The 8,474-nt window shown below is 35.2% G+C and overlaps 1 protein-coding gene across 1 annotated transcript; it reads left to right on the top strand.

Moving 5' to 3' along the window:
• Positions 1,580–8,192, top strand: LOC107625255 (nucleolin). The gene is made up of 11 exons (XM_016327853.2): positions 1,580–1,928; positions 2,352–3,490; positions 3,578–3,667; positions 3,757–4,221; positions 5,279–5,393; positions 5,480–5,647; positions 5,793–6,070; positions 6,191–6,281; positions 6,358–6,410; positions 6,495–6,578; positions 6,667–8,192. Exons 1-10 carry the CDS (start codon positions 1,739–1,741, stop codon positions 6,561–6,563), a joined length of 2,658 nt encoding a protein of 885 aa, XP_016183339.1. The 5' UTR covers positions 1,580–1,738; the 3' UTR covers positions 6,564–6,578; positions 6,667–8,192.

Genomic DNA, 8,474 nt, shown 5'->3' with positions numbered 1-8,474 from the left:
GTAAAAAATAAAAGGCTAAAAAAAAAAAAAAAAACAGTTATGCTACACATCTAAGTGTTTTTGGCAACTAAGTCTAACCAAGTTGGCCCAAACTTAACAAAACCACTTTCATCACACCAGCGTGTACACACATGCGTTTCAATAATGCAAAACATATCCTTCTTCGTCTTCTCCTTCTCCTTCTCCGTTTCCTCCTCCTCCTCCTCCTCCTCCTTCTCTTTCGTTATTGTCATCACTAACAACACCAACATTTTGCTAATATCTTTAATGGTTCTGATTTTCTCTGGTACCATCATTAAATAATTTCGGTTCATTTTTTAGTTTATTTCGGTTCATTTGTGAGTGAATTGGGGTTCACTTGATGCTGCTAATAAGTATTGACCAAATTTTTTATTCCTTAAGTAATTTTGGTTTATTTCTTAGTTTAATTGAATTTGAATCCAGAAATAAATTATATGTATTTTTGTTGATGGTTGAGTCTTTTCGACTGCTTGTTCAAAAATGAACTAATTTCAGTTCATTTGTATGTTAATTGAGGTTCACCTGATGCTGTTGATAAGTATTGACCAAATTTTTTATTCACTACGTAATTTCGATTCATTTATTAGTTTATTTGATGTTCATTTGGATCCAGAAATAAATTCGATGTGTTTGTGTTAATTGAGGTTCACTTGATACTACTGATAAGTATTGACCAAATTTTTTAGCAAAGAAGAATGAAATTATTCATTATCACTTTATTCAATTGTATTAGATTCCACTATATTCCATTTAATTAGTTCAGATTTGAACAAGCAGTAAAAAAAACTCAATCATCAACAAAAACATATCAAATTCATTTCTAGATCCAAATGAACCTCAATTAAACTAAGAAATGAACCGAAATTACTTAAGGAATAAAAAATTTGGTCAATACTTATGAGCAGCATCAAGTGAACCTCAATTAGAACATAAATGCATTGAAATTAGTTTATATTTGAACAAATAGTAAAAAAGACTCCATCATTAACAAAAACACATCGAATTTATTTTTGAATCTAAATGAATCTCAATTAAACTAAGAAATGAACTGAAATTACTTAAAGAATAAAAAATTTGGTGAATACTTATTCGCAGCATCAAGTGAACCTCAATTAATACACAAATGAATCGAATAAATTAAGAAATGAACCGAAATTATTTAATGATGGCATCAACAAAAATTATTGCAAAATATTGGTGTTATTGGTGATGACGATAACGAAAAGGAAAAAAAAGACGCAACATTAGAGGAGGAAAATAAACGTGCACAAATTTAAAAAAAAAAGAAGAGAAGAAGAAAATGCGTGCACAAATTTAAAAGAAAAAAAAAGAAGAAAAATAAAAGAAAGAGACAAAAAAAAAAGACAAATAATTTAAAAAATTGTTATAATAATTTAATTAGACTTAAATTAAATATTTTGGTTAGACATAGAAATTTATTTAAAAAAAAAATATTTTTCCTTTTAGTTTCTATCTCCCACTTCCAGTCTCTCCTTTTCCAATGCTACCTGCTACCTCGGTGAAAACTGAATCGTTGATCCAGTCACAATGACCCATTTTGTAACTTTGCGCTTTACCTTTTGGTTGTTATTATATTTTTCCTCCTCCTCATTATTATTATAGAGAGACACTGAGGCCTGCTTCACATGTGGTAGATTAAGGTTTAGTTCTTATTCAGTAGAATAGAAAACACCGATCAATTGAGTTATTTATCGTCATGAGGACCCGAAATGCTGATTCCTCTTCCAAATCCACAACCCCGAAGAAGGCACCGCCGGCGAGAAAAACCGCCGCAAAATCCGCCGGAGAATCCCCTGCAGCAAAGCGCAATTCCACCGTCAAAACAAGGCAGATCAAGAAGAAGGAGGCCTCTCCCGCTTCCAACTCGATTCCCGATTCCAATCCCGGTAACTGTTTTTTCCTCTTCGTAACTTCTCTCTCCGTTTCCGAGTTCTAAATGAGGGTTAGACAGAACGGATTTCATGTTTAATTCTTTAAACTTAATGTTATTAATAATGTTATTTCATCCTGCTGCTTGATTCCTTTCATGATAATCTCGGAATCATTTTTGGTATCATGATTGTGTTGTAAATTTCATTTTCTCTTCTTGTTTTTACTCTGGGTACTTTTTAGCTAATTATCGTTATGCAAATTCAACTTTTGTTTTTTTTTTTTAATTTTATTTTATTTTTATTTTTTTTATTTTGTTCATGGTGGTTGTATTTTCCATGAGTTGAGAGCCGAGAATCGTTAGATGACAAATCAAATTATCTAATTTTGCATGTGAGTTTTCACCATTTTGTTTTTATTTTTTGTTGATGGTTTGTTAGATGAGCCGAATTCAGATGAGGTTGTTACCACTACACCGTGTTCAAAGAGGAAGCCAGGGAGACCAAGAACTAAAGCAGTTGCCACACCTAAGCTGGAGGAAGAACTGAAGGCAGTGGCTGATGAAACTCTAGTTGTGGATAACTCTGGGGATGTGGAGGAAGCGGAAAAGCCTCAAAATGTTGAAGTTGTCGATGCTGATAATATCGATCACGAGAAAGAGGGGCACCTGGAACAAGTTGTTGAATGTGTTGGACAATCTGAAGAGAAGGAACAAAAGTCTATGGAAGTGGATGAAACTGTGAAGGGAAACAATGCAGTGGAGGCTGAAGCGACTGCTTCTCAGGATGCCACTATGTCTTCCAAACAACCTGAGCGAACTCTTGTGGACCTAAATATATCGGTGAATGAAGATGATTCTATGTGTCAAAAGGAGGGAGAGAAAGAAGATGAAGAGTTGAATGAAAGGGACGGTCGGGAAGAGTTGAAGGATCAGGAACAAGAGAAAGGAGATGTAGAGTTGAAAGAACAAGAGGGAGAGAAAGGAGGGGAGGAGCTGAAGGAACAGGAGGCAGTGAATGTAAAGGAAGAACTGAAAGAAGAGGACGGAGATAAAGGAAAGGAAGAAGTCAAAGATGACGAAGGAGAAACAGCAAAGGAAGAAACAAAGGAAGAGGAAACAAACATTACTGGACACAAAGAATGCTCTAATACTGATAGTGCAGTAATGAAAGACCAGTCGAAGGAAGATTTTAATACTAGAAAAGTTGGTGATGAAGTGACAGAGAGCAGTGAAAGGCTGGATTTTGAAGAACATGGTGGGGAGGATATTGAGGAAGATCCAGAGGAAGGTCCATGGGAACCTCCTGAAGAAAATGAGGCGCTCCAAGAGGAGCATACGGAATTGGAGGCCATTGCAAACCAGCGAAAGAGTAACAAAGAACATGAGATATTTGTTGGAGGGCTTGACCGTGATGCTACAGAGGAAGATCTGAGAAAAGTTTTTAAGAGGATTGGGGAGGTAGTTGATGTCAGGTTGCATAAGAATTCATCAACAAATAAAAATAAGGGCTATGCATTTGTGAGGTTTGCTAATAAGGAACATGCTAAGAGAGCATTGTCAGAAATGAAGAACCCAGTTGTATGTTTCTCTTCTTATGTGTTGTTAATCTAGTGTTGCACTTTCTTTTCTTTCTATTGTGCTGTTCATCAACCACAACATTTACAGATACGTGGTAAAAGATGTGGGACTGCACCCAGCGAGGATAACAACACATTATTCTTGGGAAATATTTGCAATACGTGGACGAAAGAAGCTGTAAGTTTGTTGCAGTTTTCTCTTTTGTAAATAGCTAATGTTTACCCTCACTGCCTTGTTTATTCATTCTGTTAATATCCCGGAGGCAGATTAAACAGAAGTTGAAGGATTATGGTATTGATGGGGTTGAAAACATTACGCTTGTGCTAGATGCTAAATGTGAAGGATTGAGCCGTGGCTTTGCATTCCTTGAGTTTTCTAGTCATGGTGATGCAATGCTTGCGTACAAGAGGCTTCAAAAGCCTGACGCGATCTTTGGGCATCCTGAGAGAAGTGCCAAGGTAGCCTTTGCTGAGCCTATGCGTGAACCAGACCCAGAGATAATGGCACAGGTTAAATCTGTGTTTATTAATGGTCTTCCTCCTCACTGGGAAGAAGATCACATCAGGGAGATGCTTAAATCTTATGGTGAAATTGTAAGAATTGTACTAGCAAGGAATATATCTACAGCCAAGAGGAAGGATTATGGATTTGTTGATTTCTCAACACATGAAGCTGCTGTTGCATGTGTTGAAGCTGTAAATAAGTCTGAATTGGGTGATGGGGCATCAAAGGTATCATTTAATTTGTTTACTTGACCATATTTGTTGCACTTTATAGAATTAATTTATTATGTCCCTTGTTTTCCCTTTCCTCTATCATATTTTAAAGAACTTTGAGAAGTATGGGATTGAGAAGAAACCTATATTTTCCTAATTGCATTACTTTTAAATTGAGAGAGTTGAGAAGAAAATGCCCTTTGATTGAGCTACATCCTTCCCTCTTCCCATTTCTCTATTTTTCCTTTTTCTCCCTTTTATTTAAGGTGAATGGGAAAAGAAAGGAGGACTAAGCAGCGGAGGTATAAAAAGGAATCAGTGGAATCAGAAAAGAGTTTGGCCTTGAGATTGGGCCCACCATTTCATAACACCATTTCATAACTAACTTCTGAATTGTCTTTTGGTGAGTGGCGAGAATGAGACTCAGGGATGATACAAGGAGAATATTTGGTGGAGAGTGGGTACTGTGAGATAGTCTAGACTTGGATTCGGAATTTCGGGATATATGAGGCACTCTATCTAAATTCGTATTTCATAGACAATCCGGATATATTGGATCTGTTCGCATTTCTTTTTTATTTATTTTCAAGATTTTGCAACGGGAAAAAAAGTGAAAATAGTGGAGACGGTAAATTTCTTGTTTCTCTTTTATTTTATATTTTCATTTTTCACTATTTCCTTTACACAATCCTAAAAATGGGAAATATAGGGGGGAAAAAATAGGAATCAAAGAGACTCCCACTTTTATTAATTTCTGTATTCACGTGAATGAATTGTCTAATTCAAGTTTTCACTTGAAAAGATCTAGTGTGATCTCTTGTCACACAATCTCTTGTATAACATGTTTTGGTCATTTGACTTTGACAACTGAAAACATTAAATTGAGAGGATTCCTTATCCTTCCTTTTCGTTTTCCTGAAACCAGAGACTATTATAATATTGATACCATCCGGGAATCTGAGAATTCAAAGATCTTTTTAATTTAGTTCTGATGGCACCTATTTTATTTGCTTTTAAAATCCTGGACTTGATTTGTTTGTTAATTGTTCTTTTTATTCAATGTGCTTTTTAGATAAAAGTGAGAGCTAGGCTATCAAATCCGGTGCCTAAAACACAAGCTGTAAAAGGTGGCATTTGTGGTGGGTTCCGAATAGGTCATGGAAGGAGTGGAGCCTTTGCAAGATCTGGTAAGAGAATTATTTTATTTCAATTAAATTTGTTCTTTGTTTACCTTTTAGACATCATTTTGCATATCTAATTAGATTTTCAACAGGAAGGGGTTATGGGCGGGGAAGGCAGCCCTTCAACAGCTGGGGAAATATTAACAGGGGTAGGGGTGTCTATCATGGTGGACCCAGGCAAATAGGGAGAATGGATTTCCGGGATGACCTTGACTTTAATATGTATCCAGATTACCATCATAGGCAATTTGGTCCTGAAGGTCATTTGTTTAGATTCTAGTTAAATTCTTTGTGAAGCTACTTTTGCCATATTATTGTTTATATGAAGTGTTATTATTTTTGTTTTTTAAAAAGAAATTGATGAAAAAACGGAAGTTATATTAAATTTATACTATATTATAGCAGGAGCTATGAGGGGTGGACATTACCCAAGTAACAGAGGTGCTGCATTTGCTGGTCCTGGTCCACCTAGACCTTATCATGATAGAGCATGGGGTAACATCCCTGCAGAAGGCCCGAGTGAGCCTTTTCCTTTAAGGAGGCCATATTCCCCAGGCGGACAGTTCAACAGGCCATTTTCACCGGGTGGACAGTTCAACAGGCCATTTATGGGAAGGCATTTTGATGATCCGTATTTTTATGATGACAATGTGCATGGGATGAAACGCCCATTTTATATGACTGTAAAGATTCTTTTACTATAAACTTTTCTTTTGTTTGTATTTCCATGCATAGTTTGTTTTTACTTGTCATACAACTTGAAAATACTAATTAATTTGAAGTTGTACCTCCTGTTGTGTTAGGACCCTGAACCTGATTATATGGGAGCTAATAGACTTCGCCCACGATTGGATTATGCAGATCCATCTTTATTTCACGAAAACCGTCACAATGGTCTAAACCTTCTTTCTCTTGCTCCTACATACTCGTTATTGTGTTTATTGTCTTGATTTCAATTTTTGATATACAGATTCTTATGGAGCTGGCAGCAGACAGTACCCTCCTGATTGTTATGGTTCTGATGTATGTGAACATTCTTCATCGTATTTTATTCTACATAGAATTTAATCACAATATTAGTGATGCATTATGATATTCATGTTGCAGTATGGTAGAGGGCCATATTCGTCTTTTTATGGAGGTGATAGCTCACACGGGCATGGATACTACTATTAGTATGGAGAACCATTGGTAAGTATTAGTTTCTAGAATTTATTAAAACTTGACACAGTGAATCCTCTTTGCTAATAATATTTTGTGGAAATTTAATAATGTTTAGGTGGATCTTGATTGTGAGATGGACATCTTCAACTCTGAGGATGCAGCTTGAGCATACAATTTTGAAGTTGCATATTTATTTAATTCTGCTTTTATTAATTGGTTCCCTTTATATCTATCTATATATCTGTATATATATCGTTACCTGATAGGTGGCATAGACTAAGTGATTTAACGTGTCTGGGGTAGGTTAAATCTCAAATCTTGGAATAAGGATTGGTATGGTTGTGTGGACTGGACTAGATATCCATAGTTTACAAAGGTATGATGACATTGAGGATGCATTTGAGGATTCCTTGTTGAGTGACCAACATATTATGATTCATCAAGTTGATTGTAACGCAAAATATTCCTTATAGGAGTATGGGATACAAAATATTTCAGGTGATGGATTTATCATTTTATAAATGGTTAGATGGCTTTGATATTTGGATATGCTTATGGGAGGCTCTTGTGATCCTAGTAAAGGTTGTAGAGTGTTAAATTTCCTTTCTCAATTTCATGATAAGGTGCCATATTATTAAATCTAGATTGACCCCTACCTTTGGATTTCTTTTGATCGAGTGGGATCTGTCAAACTATAAGTTGATATACACAGTAAGCAGCCTTTAGATGGAAATGCCATTTATTGAAATATGTGCAAGATTAGACTATGGACTATGCATTAACAGCTTGACCTTCATTTGAATGATGATATTCATGGATGATATTATGGAGAAAACAGTTTATTTGTTTGGTTCCTTATAATATTAAAGTCATTGCTAATTTGAGTGTCCTTGAGGGGTTGTCTTCAAGCTTTTGAATTTTTTTTCCTTGGTCTGTAGAATTGACACCGGATGAAAATAAATCGTCGCTGATTCAGTAAAGGTTATTGAGGTTGCTTCTTTCTGGAGTTTTATAGAATCTCTTTTTTGTAGTGGATAAGTGGTAAGTGGTGAAAGGAGAACACTATCTGAACTAGTATGGACCCTTCTTTGATCAGAGAGAATTTAATGATTTGGCTGTAAAATCCTCAATGGATTGCGTAGTATCATTAGTTCATTGGTAGGATTTAATTAAAAGTGCAATGGTAAACCAGAGCTCCCGAAGGTGTAATATGTTATAGCACCTTAAAATTTTCATTAGGTGCGGATACGATAGCATCTTGATCTTTTTATAGATTTTGTCCTTTTGAAAGGTTGGGAGGAGAGGATGGGTTTTTTTTTTGGTGACTTGGAGGAGAGGATGGGTTTAGGGTTTAGGGTTTAGAATTTAGGATTTTTTTTGGGCCTTTTGTGGAATATATTAGGCTATATACATTAGTGATGGTAGTAGTCAACTTTGTTTTATTATTGTATTTTAACCTACGTGTGTATATTTTGAATTCCTTGGTGTCAAATTGATGACTTCTGCATTCTTCACTGCTGTGTTTTCTTCGCTTTCCCTGGGATTCCTTTGCATACAGGAAAATGGGTTTGTCTCATCACCTTATGCATTGATGGTATAGGGTATTAATAAAATTTTCTGTTTTATATATTTGTTTATTATTCATTGTGTTTCATGATAGTAGGGTAGCGTTTTAAGTTTTCTTGGGGTGTAGAATATGCATTGAGGTTGCGAAACTCATTTGGTTTGTTTGTTTGTTTTTTTATTTTAATTTCAGTCTGTAGGATATTATGAAGGAAAAAAAACAATAAAATTTTATTTTCTGTTTTTACTTTATATTTTTTATTCACAATTTAAAAAAATTACTTAAAATAAAAACAGAAAAAAATGCAAATCAAACGCATTTGCAATCTCCCCAACCTGCATTTATGCTACATTGATTTA

Source organism: Arachis ipaensis, chromosome B01, assembly GCF_000816755.2.
Source record: "Arachis ipaensis cultivar K30076 chromosome B01, Araip1.1, whole genome shotgun sequence".
Taxonomy (NCBI): Eukaryota; Viridiplantae; Streptophyta; class Magnoliopsida; order Fabales; family Fabaceae; genus Arachis; species Arachis ipaensis.
The sequence above is the reverse complement of the archived record's forward strand: the minus strand, read 5'-3'. Positions and strand labels throughout refer to the sequence as shown.

Coding starts and splice junctions, on each gene's coding strand:
- LOC107625255 (XM_016327853.2), top strand. CDS start 1,739: ATGAGGACCCGAAATGCTGATTCCTCTTCCAAATCCACAACCCCGAAG. Junction 4,222..5,278: donor TGGGTGATGGGGCATCAAAG/GTATCATTTAAT, acceptor TGTGCTTTTTAG/ATAAAAGTGAGAGCTAGGCT. Junction 6,071..6,190: donor AACGCCCATTTTATATGACT/GTAAAGATTCTT, acceptor CTGTTGTGTTAG/GACCCTGAACCTGATTATAT.